Source organism: Corvus hawaiiensis, chromosome 26, assembly GCF_020740725.1.
Source record: "Corvus hawaiiensis isolate bCorHaw1 chromosome 26, bCorHaw1.pri.cur, whole genome shotgun sequence".
Taxonomy (NCBI): domain Eukaryota; kingdom Metazoa; phylum Chordata; class Aves; order Passeriformes; family Corvidae; genus Corvus; species Corvus hawaiiensis.
This window is the reverse complement of record NC_063238.1, coordinates 10,632,631-10,653,982: the sequence shown is the minus strand read 5'-3', so window position 1 is coordinate 10,653,982 and position 21,352 is coordinate 10,632,631. Positions and strand designations below refer to the sequence as shown.

The window sequence follows — 21,352 nt, the reverse complement described above, 5'->3', positions numbered from 1 at the left end:
CTTCAAGGAGAAAAGATCTTGTTCTGGGAAAGAGCTGTCATGCAAGATACAAGCACTTGGGTACATGATTTTCTAGAGAAGGAGAGGGGCTCTCCATCTCCAGACATTCTCAGAACACATTAGACAAACATCTGTCAGAAATGGTTTAACTGCAGTTACGCTGCATCAGGGTTAGCAGCTAACGGATATCTGGAGATGTTTCCCAGCCCCATTTCCTATTACACTCCTTCTCTAGGCAAACACATGTACATTTCTGGAAGAGGAGGTCCCTGGTGAGCATCAGTAATTTAGCATTTAAGTAAGTCACAAGAGGAACGATTTATGTTCACTCTCCTGTGGGGTCTCTTCAGAGCTGTGCTGTAACTAGTTTCAGTGGGCAAAAAGGTTTCTTCTGTCTCTCTCACAGTTCAGAACAGTATTGCATCATTAAGCTCTCAAAAGAAGGCCCAGGAATCTAGAGAAGACATTGGTTCAGTGATTCTACCTAAACATTTTAGAACCAGAAGCATTCTCCAGGACTGGCTAATAATAATTAAACAAAAACAATGTGAGGTTCAAACACAGATACTCTTCATACAATAAAGATGAGTTGGAGAGTCATGCATCTTTATTATATGAAGACTATCTGAGAGTTTACAGCAGAATTTCTGGAATATCAGCTGGCATAATATTAGTCACTAAACTACTGCCATCTTCCAACAACAAAGATCTACATGGAGATTTAGATCTTCATAGATTAAATTCCAGTTCTTGATAAAGTGAAATTTCTACCTTTGTACTGTGTAAGTGAAAACACCACCAGACTGCTTTGCTGGTTGATCTGAACTTATGGTCCAGAGCAGTGTTTTCACTAGATGATGCACCCTGATAGGTTTAAAGCTGATGTAGAAGAATCTTCTACAGACAGTACATATTAGATTTGCTGCATATCTAGGGCAGGCAAGCCATAAAAAATAGTAGCTGACTGTACTATCCAAAGGGAAAAAAAAAAGTGTCACCAAACTAGATCCTATTTGATTATGCTTTAGTTTTATATAACATTGCCAAGAAACAAAACAGCAACCAAAGTCACAAGGAACAGTTGTGTCAGAAATCTGACTTAAAAATATACCTTCTTTTAACCAGCAACTTGATAATTAAAAGTAATTAAAACTCATTTGACTAATACTTCAACAATATAGCAGTAAGTAAGCTAATGCTGTCAAACCAGTGGTTTTTTGGATTTATCCCAAATTTTTGCACTTTCAGCTGAAACTGTAAAGGACAAAAACATCTACAAAACTAATTGCATTGCTTAACTCTCTGTTGTCTCATCCAAACAAAGTAGAATCCAGGGCAAAGACTGAATGGGCGCAAAATTCTCTGAACATGTATTTTTGTACATCTTTTTTTCTCACGAAGCTGCCTGGAGCTAGTAATCTAAAGTTTGTAACAGCATAGTAACTTTATGGTTAGCATGCTTAACTGCAGAGCAGTCCAGGCTGCTGTAATCTAATCTAGGGGAACTTTTCTGTGTTTTACACTAATAGTTCATTGGATTAAATGTGAAGCATGTCCATGTATAGCCAGAGCAATTGAGAGCATCACATTCATGCATGTAAGTTGGCTTTCACCGAGTTAATGTATTTCTCTGAATTTAGTTGTTGGATTATAGGACTTCCCCTGCACTTATCTAGCTACCTCTGCAAGTGAAATGTGGACATACCTGAAGCAATACTCTAGGAAGAATGAAATGTATTTCCTCCCTCTTTTGTAAGTATTGACTCAGCGGAAAGACACCTTAACTGTGAATAAGGTCATATTTTTAGGAAACATAATCCCACAGGGCCAGAAGGTTTTGTTAATACAAAATTAACTGATTGTTGTGGGGTTTTAAACTACTGCTGAAGTTTTCAAGATAAGGATTTGCTCAGAGAAATCTTCCAGTGGATATTTCAAAATATATAGTTTAATTATAATAGCTTTATGCAAGTAAGAGTTCTTTCCCATTTCTCCCTCAGTCACACCTACAAATCCTAGAGCTAGACACTGGGGTAGCAAGAAGGCACTTTCAAAAATCTGACTAATGATGAAGTTACTTGATGTGAGCGATACAGAAGGAAACCTATTAGTATTATCATGTTATTGAAATGAATACAGATACATTGTTTTTAAGATTTGCCAGATAAAGTATTAAGGGTATGAATGTCTTAGAAAGAAGCAGCAGTAACTCGTATGGCAATAAACCCTATTTTATTATAAATTGGCCTTTGAAAGAAAAACCACTGCTTTTTGGACAAGCTACATGCATTTTTATATACTGAGACATGTTTGGTTTTTTTCATTAACAAGTACTATTTAGAATCCTGCATCCCTACATCACTGCATTCATAAAGGCTTAAAAAAACCAAGATGCAAACATATGGCTAGGAAAAATTTATCTGTTTCTCATGAGTCTTTTTCCATCAAAATGCAGTAACTGAATAGCACCAGAAATGACCCATAAAGTATCTTTCTGAAAAGTGCTAAATCTGTTCTGTTCCATGCAACTAGACAGTAGCACATTTCTATGCAGCTTTACAATAGCTTTTTGGATGACTTTGAAGTGCCTTGTGCAGAGTCAAAAACAAACAAAAAAATCCCCCTCTACCTTGACATTCTTCCCAAACTAACTAGAGCAACATCAAGAGCATCCACAGCTGACACTGAATTCAATTAGGCACCATGTAGGCACAGTTTATTCCATAAGCAATTGAGAAACTGCTTCCTGAAGCCAAAAAGGTCAAACAGAAAATGAGTAAGGCTTCCTGCAGCCCAGAGGTGAAAATAAGTTTGTCCCACATGCCTTCTGCATGCTCTGCCCAGCTGCTGTTTATGCACCCGGGCCCCCCCCTAAGCCCAGCTGCTTGTTGCTTATTAAGCGCATCTCAGTTCCTCCTTGGAGTTCTCCTAACTTGCTACGCTTCACTGCCAGCTTGTTTGCAGTCAGGGCACCAGGTGGCTGCTTCTCCTCTGCAGTGCCAACACTGGTTGCTGGGCTGAGCACTAATATCAGCCAAAATTGTTTGCCATATGCTTTTAGAGGGAGTAGTGCCAACCATGAGTGTTAAAAAATCAAGAGATCATGTCAAAATTATGAGAACTAAAACAAAAAAAAAAATCACATGGGATTTTGTTATGTTTTAGTGTGAAAATAAAGTCATATTTTATGTGGTTTTATCCTCTACTCTTCAGCTTAGAAAGTGTCCCAGAAAAATACCATTGTTCTGGCCAGTCCCAAGAACAGTCATATCTCAGGAGCTCAAGGCTTCACAGCTTTTACAACAGAGACCACCCAAGACATCCTACCACACTTTGAGATACTTGTGTACAATTAGTACTTGCTAAATTCTTTATCACTCTAGCAAGTTGTGATGTACTCACCATATCTGTAACTGAAAAACCTTTTTTCCCTGCGAATACCAGAGACAGGATTGATATTCTGCCTTTCTGAATAAAGCCTGTCTTGTATTTCTTCACATGTAACCAAAATTTAAAACCAGACCCGTCCCTGACCAAATATCTCTGCCCTACTGGGCCAAAACTGACTTGAAGTTCTCATATATGCAAGAACTTCTAGAATGAAGATGCTGCCAAATTGCAATTTCTTTCTCAAGTTGTTGTGAGCAATCGTGGTTCTCCTGATTTCAATGAGATTTTTCCCAAGGATTAAATATAGTCATAATTTCAACCAGTAATGACATGAAGCAGAAAGAATGCAACTTAGAAGATGTTTAGTGAAGCAACTGAAAGAAGAAAAGGCAATCCTACGTTATATTTTTCAGTAATATCAAGGTAAAATATGAAATGAGGGCCACTAAGGAAGAATAAAACTCATCAAAAAGAGATATTAGTTTCACAAGAATGCTTTTCTGAGCACGACTGACTAAATACAGTATATCGATGATAATATGCAAACGAGTCTTCAAATATATTGGAAATGCACACAGCATAACTGATTTCCTTTACTGACAACAAATTAACAAAGTACCTTCCTGAAATGAACTGAAAGGCACTGTCCCTGTGGGTTTCAGTATGCTAAACATTTTACAGATAGGAACTGTACAGTATGATGACACAGATAGCAAGTACTTGCTCATCACAATGTTAACTTCCATTTAGCTCGCTCATGACTAACACAGACCATACAATTTCTGTGTATTTAGCACTGTGCATTTGTGAGACAGCAGAAGAAAGTTCACACTATGAAACACTTATGACAGACAACTTGTTTTTATTTCTTAAACAAATAGATGCTTTGTAATACTGTATTTTCTAACAGTTGCAAGCAATTTCATGATATAATTCTGTCTAAGATACAGGACCCGAGCATACATAATTGAGGACAAAGGAAACTGAGAACACACTTGACAGAATTAACAGGTAAATGAAATCAGTAAATGCAACTGCCACATCCCTTCATTTGATGTCTGTGCTAAAACATCTTCTAAAGTTCCAAGCACACAGCACATACCAGATAGCATATTTTAAACAGCAAGTTTGTTTCAGTAATCCATATAGGTAACTAACACTTTATCATAATATGTGAAATTCCTTTAGGTGCTTTATTTTTGCATGCATGCACCACTCTTTATTATGCTTCCCTTTTTAACAGAGTCTTTATTTGTTTTAAGGATCAAAGAAGATAAATTCAATACAAAGCTATGCAGCACAAGCAGCACCTGTTTCTGCTACCCACACACACTCTTTCCCTCATTCCCCCGTCTGACCTCTCTCTGCAGGTGACTATGAGTGAACAGCTAGCTCTCTGTGAGACCTGAATGGGACATACACATGGGCAGATGCAGCAAATACTTCAATGTTTATTAATCTAAAAAAGGGCAAAGATTACAAAAATATAAGGAGTAGAAAACCTTAGACAAGTTAAAATACATATAGTCTTTAGGCAAAGTTTGTTTTGGTCAGCCAGAATTTAGTTTATCAAATGTCAATCCAAAACAACAGGGGTATAAACTAAACAAAATATTATAGTAAATTTATACTAAAAGGTGACAGTTACCCTTCTTTCCTAAGGCCACTGTACCACAGTAAATACTCTGATTCAGTGCATTACAACATCCACACATCAGAGCAGTTCCACTCAGGTGCTGCTGATACTAGAAAAATAACTTTATTTAAAATTTTTATGTATAAACTAAAGCAAATTTTCAGGTGTAGCTTTGATCACCATAATTTTTAAAATAAATTGTTCTTCAATAATCCCACTGATTTCACAAACCTGTGAAATCAAACAGAAAAACACAGAAATTAGGGCTAAAATGTAATGTACTCAAAAATAGGAGAAAAGGAAAAATTAATCCTTCACCGTGTTTGCATTTTGTAAGTTTTCAATTATGCTGAATTCGCAGTTAAATAACATGGATCAGTATGTTGGTGAATCTCAATTCTTTTTCATTTTAAAATATTCAGAAGCAAATAACAGTGTCTTTAGTTACACTATTTTTTCCAATTATTCAGTGTTTTGGTGGTTTTTTTCTGCTGCTTCTTTTTCCATAGTGGTAATAGATTGCAAAAAATAGCCTGTGTTTCAAAAAACATTGAACATAATATGCAACTGTGATGAATCAGATAAGCTGAGATAGCAATGTTTTAATTTCTGGTTGTGTTCAGGCTGAAAACTTTCCCCAAAGCAAATGGAAATCCAGCTTTTACAAATATTTACATATGCATATTGCAGTGGACTGTTTTGCAAATGTTGCTGACTGCAACACAACCTGCACCCTCCAGTGTTTGTATAAGATGTAATTCTGTAACTGGACCTATCACACAGATCCATTTAGAGAACCAAAGTTATAAGCTGGAAATAAACACCACAACCACATTTAATTGCACAGGTGAATGCATAAAGGTCTCTATGTTACCTGAGGAGCCTCCACCTTGCCATTTTTAAACACTGAAGGAAATCAGGCACAGCAGCTTCACATTTATTCACTCCTTTTGAACATATAAATATGCAAGCCCTTTCTGGGAGATTAAAGAAACCTGGTAGGAATAAACTCTCCCCATTATCTCCAGCTAATTAATTAAATACAATAGGAATAAATTTCACTTTGTCAGGTGATAAGCCTGGACTTTTTATGTGATTCTGTATTGATAATCAACAGAGCAAGGTACATACCATGAAAACCTCTGCAACAACAACAACAAAAACCAACCGACCAACAAAACAAACAAACAAACAAAAAACAAGACATAAAGCCTAGGAAACCTTAGCAACAGCTCTTATCCTTTATTACCTTTATATGGTTGGGGGCTTTTTGTTATTTATACCTAATGTTCAACTGCTTTCCTTGGAGGTACTCCATTTAGCAGATACTCAAGCTCTGTCACAGTTTGAAGTTTGATCTTTGAGTAACAAACTTGTCTTACGGTGGGATAAAGAAGAGCAAGTATGAGTAAACCTGTTTCATTTGCAGATTCCTCTCATGACTGTTACCCACAGAAAACACAGGGACTGGTCTTCTTAACTGTAGAAGTTAAGAAGAAGTTAAGAAGTTGACCACATGTTAATGGCTTTGAGTTAGTTTCCTCCCATAATTTTTGCTTATAACACTTGAAGCTCCTGGTTGCTAGAACAGAGCATTTAATTTCCCTTGTCCAGTTGGATGAGCCAAATCTTTTTTACTTAAACGTCTACCTACATATATCAGGTTATCTCTGAAGTTCCTGGTTGAATCCCTTCATGCGAGTGAGGTAAATTCCTAACAGGAATTCCCAAACCCTGGGTCATTTTTAATCTTCCTCTGAAATCCCTCAAGTAATCCCAATCTATTTTAATGGCAAAACACCTAACCCACAGGTTTTTTTTTATTGATATGATGTGGAATAATTACTTTGCTACTTAAGGCATTCAAGAAATGGTCCACCCTTCTTTGTGACAGCCTTATGCTGAGAGCTCACACTGAGATGATCTTCTATGACCATCCTAAATCCATTAGGTCACTGATTTCCAGGACAAAGCCTCATTATTCTTCAGCAGAGACAGATATGCTTCTCTGGTGCCAGATATATTTCATTTGCTTCAAATATACTTCATCTGGTTATAATAAAGTGCATTTTACTGGAATGTGGCCATTATACCAGGGGATTCATATCATTTAATAACTTCAACTTGTCCTTCCCACCCATTATCCAAACCTATCAGACCCTAATGAGCCCCATTCATCTACATCTTCCCATTAGAAACTGTATTTTTTGATTCCTAGTTGAGCCAGCTTTTAATTTACCTAATGTGTGTCCTGATAATTCTCTATGCCATTTTTTAAATTACAGTGTCATTTTTTATTCCATTAAATGTCTTTGGAAATCCAAGTTTAGCATAATAAGGCAAGCTGTAGAAAAAGATATCTGTAGGTTTGGAAGCTGTACTGAAAACAGCTTTCTGCACTAAAACAGATTTTAAGAATTTTTTTTTTTACTCACTGCAATGGAAAATTCCCTTTTCATACTAAATATTTAGTCCAATGTGAACTTTTCCAAAATGAAACCAAATATTAGTCAGTATAAATAAAGTAATGTGAATTAAAGCCTTAATAATACAAAAAGATAAGAGCAGCTTTGGATTTAAGCACATCCATTCAAAAAATAGGAAACTTGAGTCTAACTCCAACTTTTCCTAACTGCATTTGAACTCACCACTCACTGCCCAACAGACATCTGACTTCTGGTAGAAAAAATTTAAATCTCTACTTTTGTTTCACCATCTATAAATAATTAAATCCAAGTGGGCAAGTGTCCATGCTAGAAAATTGTTTTTATCTACTTTGAGACTCAAAAAGCAGTTACATGAAGTGGTGCAGCTTCAGCTATGAGTGTCACGAGACATCCAGCCAAGACCATCCAATAGGCCTGGAGAAATTCTGTTTACAGGAGCACAGTGCTTTCTGGTATCCCATTTCTGAAGTGGACAAGAACTGTCTCAAGCTAAATACATAGCCAAGCCAATGGCAGGCAGAATGAGAGACAACCGATTTTCTTTAATATACATAAGTGCATACTGGAGAAATTTACAAAATAACTCATACCTCAAGCAGACAAAAGCTTTATGACACCCTCTGCAGAGGTTACATGGAATGGGGAGATATGACTTTTTTACTGCAGTTTGTATTACCACTCTTGAAATATTAAATGAAAGAAAGACACCAGTAAGTTTCTCCAGAAGATTCATGAATTGGGATAAAAGTCTCCCAGAAGTTCCCTTTTGGGACAGATTCACTTGTGAGTTAAAAAAAAAAAAAAAAAAGGTGTATTTATAGTGAATTTATTATCCACTGAGAAAATAACACCAACTACAACAATTATGTCCTTACTAACCAGACATATAATTGACTTAATGTTTGACTGATGCCTCATAAGCACCTTACTCTCTAGAGAAACCACATCTAGCCTTGCCCTCAACTCATACCCACTGAAAGAGATGTTTCCAACACAGCTATGCTCCATCAGAGCAGAACACAAATACAAACAGCTGAATTTTTATGACAGAAATGGAATGTGTTTGTGTAAATGTCATAAAGTTTGCAATGAACACTTGCTGCTCTAAATCCAATTCTGTCATTCTTACTCATACTGGCTGAGCAGAGCACCTGGCTCTAGCAAAAGCAAACTTTCACAGCAAAAACATATTCCTGCAGTAGACTCCTCCTTATTGTTAACTCTGACCAAGCAATTTTCCAAATCTTAGGAACACTTATTTTCATATTTAGGAAAAACTCACTGTTTTGGCATGTGAATTTGCTCAGTGTAAGGAAATTTACCCACGGACAAATACTGTATTTGGAATTTTACTAGAACACAGTCTGAATTTCTCAAGTCTACAAAAAAGCCCCCATCTTTCATTCTTTTGGGTTTCTTCCTAGGCAGATGTGTGCAAATGGGAAAATGAAGGTTATCTCCAACACCTCTTGAAGTCATCAGCAGAGTGTCTTTGACCGCAGAGTTTCAAGACCAGTGCAAGAATGAATGGAGTAGAAATCCCACTTCTTCCCAACCATCATTGATTTATCAGCAGACCTTTCACTGTCAACCTTAGCAAAGACTTTTGCAGATGAAGAGTGGCAAAACATTTACATATCTTGCCACAGGTCATGGGGTGAGAGTTCAACACTTGCCCCAGATCAACTGAGCTAGAAATGAGCATCTAGTGCTCCTTTTGGCAAGTTGAAATGAAGTGATAGTAGACACACAACTTCGTGTGCCACTGACTACAGGAACTGGCATGCCTTAAGCAGATTAGCACAAAGGAATATTTTTACACAGATGATCCTTAAAGTGCCTTCCAACCCTTAATGTTCTGTGGGTGTATTTAATTTGGATAAACCAAGTAGCAAGCTTTCAAGAGCCTGCTTTATTCACCCATCATGTACATCTGCTAGGTGGACTGACTGGAGGTAGGGATCCTTTACGTCCAAGGCTGTGTGACCTGAGGAAATCTGCTGTGTGGGTTACTTCTTGAGTCTGGCACCCAAGAAAGCAGACTTAGGCTTTTGGGCAGCAAATCCTTGCCAAGACTACAGATGGTAGATTAAATTACACCAAAAGCCTGTCTTTGTCTTTTCAAGGTTCTTGGAAGCTAGAGATACTTAAGAAATTTCTAACCTGTAGTATTTGTAGAACTTGTTCTCAAGTGAAAATTCAAGCAGACTCCTGTGAGTCCCCTGAAAGGACTTTCTTCTCACAAAAGCTGGCTAAAAAATGTTCTGGTGGTAGTAGGTGCAGTTCTTCTGTTTCTGTGTCAGTACCCCATAAAGAAGAAAATCTATTCTTGCCAGCTCAAAGAACTTTCATCAAAGTAAAGGATTATGCAAGTGGTAAATATTTTCCCCACAGCCCTCCTTTTTCCAAGAATGATCTCTGTGCATTCTCTGAAAGCTCTTTGCAGAGAATCAGCACAGAAGCAATCTACTGTAGAAAATAATGGGGAACTGTCTCCAGAATGACAGCTGAGGAAGAACACTCATGAGGCTCTGTCTAGAGACATTTTTAGTGACTCTAAAAGAACACCACAGGTCCTTGATTTTGTATCATACTGCCTCGACAACTTTAATCTCTCATTGTGTAGAGAGTTTCAAAGGAGAATACACTTAGCAAGCAGAAGAGATTTAGTTACTAAAGTATAATAGCTCTTAAAATGCCTGTGTTAATTCCTATTTTTAATAACAAAATGTACATTACAAGAGCAAATAATTATATACTATCTCTTTCTCTGAGCTATGGCCACAAATTTGATTAAGTGCACAAAGAAGAAAAGGAAAGGGTATGCTAAAAAAATCAACAAAAAGCTTCTTAAAAATATTTTTCTTTCCTTCTTTAACATAACAAATCATTTAAGCTAGAATAATTTATACCCTTTTATATGAGTAACTATTTGATTTAAAATGTTGTTATAATTAGTAGGAAGGTTTAAAAATTATTGACTTCCAGTTATCATTGAAACTTGCTGCTAAGGATAAATTTTTTAAATGCTGTCAGAGAGCCTGGAGAATTTAAAATGTAAAGTCTGATTTACAAGATCTGAGAACCAAGATCTCATTTCCATAAGACAAGATACGCGCTGTTTTGCAAATGATGTTTGTCGAGAGATGTTGAGATTCCGAAGTGAGCCAGTTCTGTTATCACTTCCTTTGAAAATAGCCTCTCTAAACTCTTACATCTGAATACATTTGAAACTGCTCCCCCCTTACTTTTTCATTCTTTTTCTTGTAAAACTCTAACCAGAAGGTATTAATTTTAAAGAATTCAAGGTGACTCACACAGTTTCTCTTTTTGCATTGTTTTCCCACTACCAAAAACTAGCTTTACACCTGGCTGCTATTATCTCAAAGTAGTCAAAGAATGTGGTAAACATTATCCACATGTAATTTATTAAAAGCTGAGTTAAAGAACAGGTGTTGCTATTGTAAAGATTAATTTTGCAGCTCTTCTGCTCAAACTCACAAATTATGAACTCCTGGGCCTTCTCAACACTAAATCACACACAAAATATCCACACAGATTTATTACTTTGGCGTGAAAAATGATGTGTAATCTTGCCAGCTGCTCTACCTACAATCACTGGCATTAGCAAGTGTGCCAAAGCCCCTTGCTGACTCCACTTTACAACCAGGAATTGGCAGCTTCTCTTTGTCAGCAGTGGCAGTTGTGCACTTTCTTGACAATGTCACTAGCATAAAAACTGAGACAGGAATGTTACCACCATTAGTCATTTTTAATAAAATTTTTCACTCTTAGATTTCAATTACAGGAAGTACTACTTGAATAAAACATTTTTTGTTCCATCACTTTAGTTATATGAGTAGAAACAGTGATCTATTATAGAGGGTGCACCAGCTAACTACACTGCAGTCAACATGGGTTCACAAAGGGAAAGTCCTGTTTAACTACTTTGATAGCCTTCTATGGTAAGGGCACCCACCCAGTGGATGAAGAAAAGGTGATGGATGTGTTTTTTCAGGATTTTAGCAAGGCTTTTGATACTGTCCCTCATAGCATCCTTCAGGACAACTTGTCCAGCTGTGGGGGATGAGTGGCTGCAGGCTGTGCTGGGTGAAGAACTGGCTGAAGGGCAGAGCTCAAAGGGTTCCAGTGAATGGGGCTACATGTGGCTGGCAACTGGTCACCAGTGGTGTTCCCCAGGGGTCACTTCTAGGGCCAGTTCTGTTCAACACATTTACCAATAACCTGCAGGCAGGAGTTGAATCCACCATCAGCACATTTGCTGATGATCCCAAACTGGGAGGTGCTGCTGACTCTCTGGAGGGACAAGAGGCCTTGCAGAGGGATCTACGCAGACCAGAATGCTGGACAGTGATTAATGGCATGAAGTTTAACAAGTTAAAATACCAGATTCTGCAGCTGGGATGGACTAATATCAGGCACAAGTATAAACTGGGAGAGGAGTGGCTGGAGAGCCTCTCTGCAGAAAGGGATCTGGGGGTGCTGGCTGGCAGCAGGCACAGCAAGAGTCAGCAGCGTGTCCTGGAAGCCAACAGGGCAAACCCCATGCTGGGGTACATCAAACGCAGCACCACCAGCTCCTCAAGAAGGTGATTATCCCACTGTATTCAGCATTGGTGCAGCCTCACCTGGAGCACTGTGTGCACTTCTGGGCACCATAATTTAAAAAGGATGTGAAGGTCCTTGAATGTGTCCAGATAAGGGCAACAAAGCTGGTGAGAGGGCTGGAAGGAATGACCTGTGAGGGGCAGCTAAGGACTTTGGGCTTATCTAGTTTGCAGAAAATGAAGCTGAGGAGCAACCTTGCTGTCCACAGCTTCCAGAGGAGGGCATGTGGAGAGAGAGGCACTGATATCTTCTCCCTGGTATTCAGTGACAGAACATATGGCAATGGCTCAAAGCTGTGCCAGGGGAGATTCAGACTAGACATTAGGGAGCATTCCTTTACTGAGAGGATGAAAGACTGGAACAGGCATCTGAGGGAGATGGTCACTACCTCAAGTCTGTCACTGTTCAAGAGGGATTTGGACATTGACCTTAACAACATACTTTTTTAACTTAACACTTTGTTTTTTGGGCAGTGACAGTGACCTATCAGGATTCTTGGAATACTATAGTACAGGATTTTAGGTGCTCACAAGTCCTCACACCCACACAATTCAAGTACAGCAGCTATAAGAAACCATGCTGTGTACCTGATATGTCCCGGAGCATCAGTCTCCCTGGTCACATAATTGGCATCAGCCTGTGTGTGCACAGACAATCCAACCAATGTTTGTAGGACTGTAAATTCATTACAGAAAATACAGAGGAAAAATTGCATGCACATAAAAGGCAGGTGACAGGGTATCTCTTGAGCCTCCTAAGGGGAGCTTCAGTCCAAAGATAACTGAAAGGCTCTGGTGGAAGTCATATTACTGGCTTTGGACTAAAATCAGCTGGATGCACACAATCTCATTTTAACATTTTACTAGTGCTCAAAAAGACCTGGCACATGCTCTTCAGAACCTCACTGCATAAATTTAAATTTCAGTCAAACTCTGGGCTATGTATGAATTTGTGAAACTGATGTATGAGTAGAAAACAATTCTTTTAACTAGCATAATGTAAAAATACATTCTGTTTATCTGGAATGTTTATTATGAATCCTTAATCCCTTATAGAATTGTTCCCTTCTGTAAAGAAAATGTGTTTTTCATATGTTAACTCTTCATGTTTAAACCAGTATTGAATTTTCTAAACATGCTGATAAAATAATCTGTTCTTTTCAAGTGTATCACCTAAAATCTGTTAGGAAACAGTTTGCATATTCACCCTTGCAGATCACAAAATTACTGTGAATTAAAGAAAATGTGAAACAGTAAGATCATTTACAGGTACGTTGTAGGCAGGGGGAACTTGCTACAGTTTGAAAGAATTGCAATTTATAGCCTGTTACTTGTAGTTACTTGTTCTGTCATTTAGGCACTGATCCTGCTGACCTTCACTTCCATGATTACAAAAATACTTCAAAGAGTGTAGGATATTAAGGATTACTTGTATGATTAAGAACTTTTTTATTAATACAGATGAATTAAAAAGAATGCAAGCAAAACAGAGACAATAGAGTGACAGGCCTAAGAAGGGAGGCTCTACTTTTCAGATCTGAAGTTTTTTAGGGTTTGTTTTTTTTTTGCTGGTGAATACAGATTTATTAAACAGACTGCCTATTTCAAGTTCAGGTTATTTCTCTGGAATAGCTACTTTAACACATCAGGACAAATTGTTTCACTTAGATTAAGTAAAGTGTGGTCTGTGATCATTTTGTCATTGCTCAGTGACTGCAGGAAAGCTTCTGCAAATCAATCCTGTAAGGTCTAGCCCTCAGACAAATAAGTAATTGGTACTTGTGAGAAAAGCTCCTGTGAGCAGGCATGACATCTCCACAGTATTTGAATATATGGAAAACAGAAGTTAAGTTGACGGTTTTTGATGTATTATCTGGTCCTTACATATATACTTACATTTGTCTTGGTCAGCTTCCACTCCTTCACTTTCTGTGTCACTTGGCAATATCCAAGGTTGATGAGCAAGTTGAAACTGTTGTAAGAATTCATCCTGCCACAAACAGATCTATTTTAGATTAAATGACAGACAATTGTTCTGTATAAATGAAGACTGCAGCAAACAGTAGCCTCAATTAACTAGACAGGAGAAAGACTTCAAGAATAAAAAAACTTTGCTGTGAAATAAAACCAGAATGTAGAGGATATGCAGGCTCCTTAGAAATTATTTATCTATTCAGTAAAACAAACAAACAAAAAAATGAACCCAAAACCACCAAAATGAAGGGGTCTATTTAGCTGTCTATCTGCTATAAACACAGATATGACAGGCACATATGTACTCATCTTGGAAATGCAGTGACAGAACAAAACTGCAGATATTACATCTGACCCTGCAGTTTTTGGACTGCATAGACATTTCAAATGCATTTTGCTTAAGTGAGGCTTTGATTTGTCAAAATTTTCACTATTTCTAGTCTAATAAGAACAAGAATCTGAAACCTGATTTAGAACCTATGGTTTTATTGCAGAAGGAGAAGGCTTAGGAAGGAAAAATGTTAGGGAAACTTTTGTCTCCAAGATACCATAAAACATCAAAATACAAATGTTTTACATGGTTAAAAATCCATATGCAGCTGAATATATAATTTTGAAAATGTTTTAAAATTACCTACTTTTTTATATATTATATATATGTATGTGTATAAAAATATTTTTCCATGCAGACACACACATATGTATGAACATGTACACACACAGACATATAAAATATTTTGACACATTCCTTTGCAATATTCAAGGCGAGAGATAAGCCTGGAATGCACAGTTTTATTTTCAAAAGCAGTTCAAACATGCAAGTTTAGTCTCTAAAAGAAAACTTTAACATTGCCCAGATATCATAAAATTAGTGGCCAGATTTTTATAAGTTCTTGAAAAAAAAAAGGTGGGTAATAACCCTTTGTTGTCTTACATCAGCTGAAACCAGAATCTACATATTTAAAGGTAAATTGTACTACAACATAAATTTTATTCTTAGCCTATCTGATTTAAACACAGAATTCAGGCTTTTTGAAATCAGTTTTTGGGAGACTGAAGGCTGCTCAATCAAGCTCTCTCTCGCTGGGAGTAAATTATTAATTCTGTTAGTAATGTGTTAAAAAACTCCACAAAGATTGCTGCCATGGCCCAGCAGTAAACTCAGGCAGGAGCTCCAGGCCTCACTCATGAATTGCCATTTCCAATGTGTTTGAGAAGGTTGCTGACGACAACACTGAACATGTTTTGGTTCATGTAACAGGATTCTTGCATTAGGGATGAGTGACTCTCACACTGATCCACATACTTTTTAATCTTCCAAAAACACAGAGCAAAGACTTGAGCCAGGCAGTGGAACAGAATGAAAGTATCTGACCAAAAAGAGGGTCCTCATCACAAGTTATGCTCTGTACTCCAGTAAATAGGAATAAAAGGTTTATTAATCAAGGCTATATTCAAGTAAGATGAAGTTTCCTGCTCTTAAGAATGACAGACTAATAAGGATTGCTGAATATCACTTGAAACTATCTCAATAAATAAAATTATTGTAAAATTTCATGTGTTCAGAAAATTATATGGGAAAAAAGGGAGTCAGTAGTATTTTCATCTCTACAGCTATTGACAAGTATCACAGAATTGTGTCACTTTAATGGAATCCATCCTAAAGAGATAAGCAGGGTTCAACATTCGTTTGCCAATTTATACAAAACACCAAAGGATTAGGTACGTGCATAAATGTATCTCTGCCAAAGGATTTGGAACCCAGATTTATTAGCTTTATAGAGATAATAAAACTATTTCTCTAGGTAGCATTTCTTTGCTATAATTCAATTCAGCCTTGAACAGAGCTGATAATAAAACACACCTGTTAGAACATAGTAATATTATGTGTGCCAGAAGGCAGAAACTTGTCCACAAAAATCTCAGATCATTATAAGTCTTGAGCATTAAAAAACCCCAAAACATTCTTAACAGCTGATATGTTAAGTACCTGCCAAATTATTTAAGATTTTTGCTATAACAAGATTAAACCACCCATGCTGAAGCATGAACTTTACTAAGGCTTAAGAACTTTGAATTGTATTTATTAGTAATATTTTTCTATTTAGACTTGTTATGTTACTCTGAAACACGTTACAATCTAGGATGCATACATAAGGCATTGAGAGATATGTTAAAATTCCCAACAAATAAACAAGTAAATAAACAAATAAAGCTCCCTATGGTAAAACATGTTCCTGGTACCCAGTAGTCACATTCTTTTCAACTGAATTATTTTCATCAAGTATATATCAACGGATTAATTCCATTAACATCACCTACGAGTAAAGAAGCAGAATTATTTCCAAAATCTTATCATAGTATCTTGTATAGGATTGGCAATATAACCACAGTGTATTTACATCTAGTAGAAATTCCCAGTTGAGACCATAAGGCTAATAAGAATAAAGGCAATTTCCCTCCTTTTATTTTACTGGTTTTATACAGGAAGAGGATACAAAACCTACAATATAAGTCGCAAAATAAATTACATTATCAGCCTTGAGTTTTATGTTTGTGATCTGTAAAAGTACAAAGACAGAACTCTTGTTGTTCTCCTACCCCAAACCACCTCTGCCTTTTTAAAATATGTCTCCATGGTCAGAGAGAAGCTGTGACACAAGAAAATAAGATCATATGGCCACAAATAGGAGGAAACATCTAACATGGCAAAAAATGTCAAAGAACAGACATATTTCCTGGGTATGTTCTGTCTAAATCCACTTCTCTAAGTGACCAGGAACTTTAGTGGGCAAAGACAGCTTAAAAGGGCTGTAGATTGGCCGTACCTCCATCAGCTACTTTCTGATATCCATGGGCCTTTACAGCCTGGCAGAGGCAGGTCTTCCATATGAACGTGTCATACTAGCAGCTTTCCCTCTGGAAGCAGAGCTAGTCCCCAGTTGAGTTTCCATTATATCAAAGGTCACTTGTGCATGTCAGAAAGGATAAACAGAGTCTGAGCTGGGTCACTAGCAGCCAAGGTACTATTGTACCCAGTGAGCAATGAGAAAGAAAAGAATTTGTCACTTCTAGAAGGGATTTTAACAGAGGATAAGATCCTGCATAGAAATGCTGACATTTAACATCAGCTTTACAGTGGATTTCTGGCTGAATCTGGACATGCTATTCTAACTGGAAAATAGAATAATAATATTGCTAACTTCCTAAAATTCTTGAAACAAATATATACATATATTAAAAGTGTAACAGGACACTTACTGTGAGAGCTGTCAGCAAACAGAGGTAACAAGACACAGCAAATTAAAAGGGACTCTTGGTTATTATTACTATAACTACAGAAAGGCTGTGGAAGAAAGCATTTTTAATTGCCTGCCTTTTTACAGGAAAGATCATAAGTGATGGGCAGACTGGATATCCCTTGGTGGAGACGCAGTGCTCATTACATACACGTACTTTCAGGAGTATATACAGTAATTTACTTGGCATCACATGACTATGCATCAGTTAAGAACAAGACTGCCTAAAAAGGAAGAAAAAGAGGGGTGAAGAATTTAGTAGGAGATAATTAAACCCTTCATTTCTTCTGAACATCCTTTAGTTAAATACTAATTTCAATTCTCATTTTCTGATACGTGAGAAAATTGTAACACACAAACACATCCCATACTTCACAAGAATCACAAAGTGATTTTTTTTTGGTAAAAAAAAAAGTGTTAAAATTACTGATTTTTTTTCCATGGAAAACTTGTGCTTTGAAAATATAACAACTGGCAGTGAAGACACTTATAGGAGAATTGTAGTCACCTTCAGTCCTCACATCTTTAATCTGGATATTCAACTGTAAGTGAAGAAGCAGCTCGAGTGATAGGATTAGTGCACTGCCATTCAAACACCAAAATAATGAGAATTTATTTTACCTCCAAATTTAACTAAGAATTCCTCCCCAAATTCTTTAGTTTTAGAGTAATCTGTGCCTCATTTCCTTTCCTTCACAACAAATAATGGATGTCATATAATTAATTGCAGGGTTATACTAAGTATTAAATCTCTAATTTTCCTACAAGCAACCCTAAACAACACTATCATAAACAACATTTTAAATTTTCTTTAGAAGTCATTAGACTGATAATACATTGTGTCAAGTCTCACACCCAACAGATTATTAAAACAGATGATACTTCTCAGAAACAATCTAAAGGTATGATATTATTTTCAGTCTTGGAAAAAAGGTCTCCAGGCTTTGACAAATGGATTACAAAGAGATTGCTAATAATGGTGGGAACAAACATACTCCACCGTTGAAAAATTAGCAGTCTAGACATATAGTTCCTTCCCAAGTCAGTATAGAAGGACTGGCATATCCTGAGAAAAGACTCACCTTTGTAAGGCATGTATAGAGATAGACAGCAGGGCTTTTCTTCCACAGGTGCTTTTATTTCCACTGCCTACACACTGAAGTTATCTTTAAGGCAGCTAAGGTTAGCGGAGGAGAATCCTACTCAGAATTTACAAGGTACTTTAACTGTTTGTTCTGCTTTGTTTTAAACAAAGACTAGTCCTGTAAAACCCATTAATACGGGACAGAAAATTCTTATGCTGTAAATCAGCCTAGTTAACATGCACATAGTATTAGATAGTGGACATTTTCTCTTGCAATTCAGTTTGGTGCTTTGGAAAAACCTGTCCTTTCAGTGATGCCTAACTAATCATTCCAATGTGCCCAAAAAAATGAAATAAAAAGTAGACCAATAAAATATCATGCACTGCCAGTGTGGCAGGAAAAAAAATACCCTGGAACATAAAGATTAGATAAAGTTGTGCTTACCATTTCACCTGTGAGAAACTGTAAGGCTAATAAAATTGCTATGCATCATACAGGCAAGCCCTACCAAGCTCATGGTAAATTTGGGGGGCACGAGTGTTTCAGTATTTCTGTAATAATACTGACGTTCTCTAATGAGTACCTCTCAAAGCTGAGCAGTATTTCCTTGCTAATTTTCTCATCATTATATTTCAAGCTCTTTTCAGCACAGTAGGTGACATTAGGTATACTGATGTTACTTGAACATAAAATGCAATCAAGTCTTCACATTATTAAACATAGCAAAAACATTAAATTGAAAATCTTACTTCTGATAAACTGTTTCTCTGAGTAGTGACAGTTCCAACAACATCTCCACTCACTTGCACAGAAAGCCCTGAAGCGGCACTGAGGGTCCTCCCCATTTGGCTCTTAGATGACAAAGATCTGCTTCTTTGAATACTAATAATGCCTTCCCTATTTCCTTGGTTGCTAGGGGTAAGAGGCCGTGACAACAAGCTATTTGGGGTCATAGGTCTGCTCCCTGGAGTTGATGGCCTGTTGGTTTGTGCAGCAGGCGTTGAAGGTCTACTGCTTGTGACACTGGAGACCTGTGTTCTGCTGTTAGTGGGCAGCGGCGGTGATTTGCTTCCTTGGAGCTGAATGTTCTTCCCCGTCGGAGTTGGCACCTGAGGCCTGGGGGTTTGGCCCTGTGCAGCTTGAAGAGTGCCTGGATGGTCAGAGGTAACTACACTGGGATGCTGGACACCAGGGCTTCTTGAAAGCCTTGCTTCTTCCCACAGTGCGAGGTCCTTCTCAATGTCTGTGCACACACACACGAACAAAACAGAAAAGAAAGAAACTCACTGTTTCTCTCTGGTTTAAAACTCTAAATGGTTTTCTGCAATGTAAGTGAAAACCGGAAGCTGTGCAGAGAAAATCTATTCATGCTTAAAATAAAAGGCATCTGAATTAACAGTCCAAATGTTTGGCAAACATTTCCCTAGTTTATTTACATTTGATTCACTGCAAACACAGCTATCCCACAGAAATCAAACATTACCACTTTGTCAACACAACCTATAAAAATCCCTCTTGTTTCATCAAAATTATGTCTCTGGACATAATTATGGCTTTTGCACAGCTACTGCAAAATAAGATTGTATCAAACCAAGATGGAGCAGCGATGTAAACTTGCTATACTCAGCTGCACCAAAGAGCAATCCAAAACTGGCTCGAGGCAAAAGTTTTGCTTCTGGCCTTGCTGTCTACTGCCCAACAAAAACTCTGAGGGAAATAACCATTGAACTCTAGCACATCTAGATTTGTGGTCCTGTTTGAACCTGAATTTCGTGTTCTGGCCTGCCATCAGTGCCACAGCAGGTGATGGCATTACCGGCATCCAGAGTCCAAGGAGAAAAGGTTACAGCCATTTGGTGGCCCAATCCCTACCTCTCACACAGCCACAAGAAATAAGAAGATCTGTTTTAGAAACACAACAGATTAAGGAAAGTGAATGAAAAGTGTCTCCTGAGATAATTTAAATCATATTAATGCTTCTAAGGAATTAAATCAGAATATATCCAAAGTCAGGCAAGGGTAGCTGGAATTTAGGTTGGCATTGATAACATATTGAAAGTCCTTGCAAGTACAAATGTAGAGCTTAACAAACAGTTTAATCAAGTTTATTTTGTCTTACACTACTGTTACGAATTTCCATTTTCCCTAGCATGTACTCTACTGTACTTGATTTTTATAGAGACAGCTGATTATCTTTAAAAAAGGAATACCATTTCCCACTTAAATGGCACAAGTCACAGTCCCAGAAGCTTTAAATCAGCAAGGCTCTACTGATTTAGTTGACACCTATTAAGTCAACTTGTCTAAAATAGGCATTTAATTTTTTTATTTTGATAACAATTATTTAAGGTTCCAAAAGTCCTAAAAGAAACAGATTCTAAACCGCATATTGGAAAATGAGGTTTTCTTTCACTTTTGTTTACCATTAGGTATAAAAGGAATGTTGTATGTTAAATAATTAAAGATGTGCTGCCTTAACATCAACATAATTTATAACATCTTGAAAACAGGAAAATAAACCATGTCAATTTCATGTTACTAGTCTAATACAACATATTGCACACAATTCAAATGCTTTTACTCGAAAAGCTAGTAAAACTGAAATAGTTGTGAAAGCATCTAAAAAAGTGTCTCTCAACTTCTAAAAAATTAGTATTTTGCTGTTAACAAATTTCAAAACATAGTCAATATTTCTAGCACACAGTTAAGAATATTTCTAATTGATTCCTTGCTGACCTCTTAAAATTAATGATTTCCATTTTGAAATTATTACATCTTTGGAACTACTCTTCCACTATGCTTTCACTTTGGAACTTCATAGAATCAGAGGATGGTTTGGGCTGGAAGAAACCTTAAAGGTAACCTGCTTCCAAACCCCCTGGTTATGAGCAGG

The 21,352-nt window shown here is 37.1% G+C and overlaps 1 protein-coding gene across 5 annotated transcripts in view; it reads right to left on the bottom strand.

Annotated features, from left to right (window-relative positions):
• Positions 1 to 4,232: 4,232 nt before the first annotated feature.
• Positions 4,233 to 21,352, bottom strand: part of C26H8orf34 (chromosome 26 C8orf34 homolog) — a 152,358-nt gene continuing 135,238 nt past the window's right edge. For 3 of the 5 annotated variants that reach the window (XM_048286775.1, XM_048286780.1, XM_048286779.1), the window contains 2 exons: positions 19,209 to 19,702; positions 4,233 to 14,091 (listed from right to left, as the gene is read on the bottom strand). In XM_048286775.1, the coding sequence (XP_048142732.1) occupies positions 13,948 to 14,091; positions 19,209 to 19,702 (638 nt within the window). In that variant the 3' untranslated portion in view covers positions 4,233 to 13,947. The remainder of the gene's footprint in view (positions 14,092 to 19,208; positions 19,703 to 21,352) is intronic. The other 2 variants (XM_048286777.1, XM_048286778.1) reach the window with 2 other exon arrangements.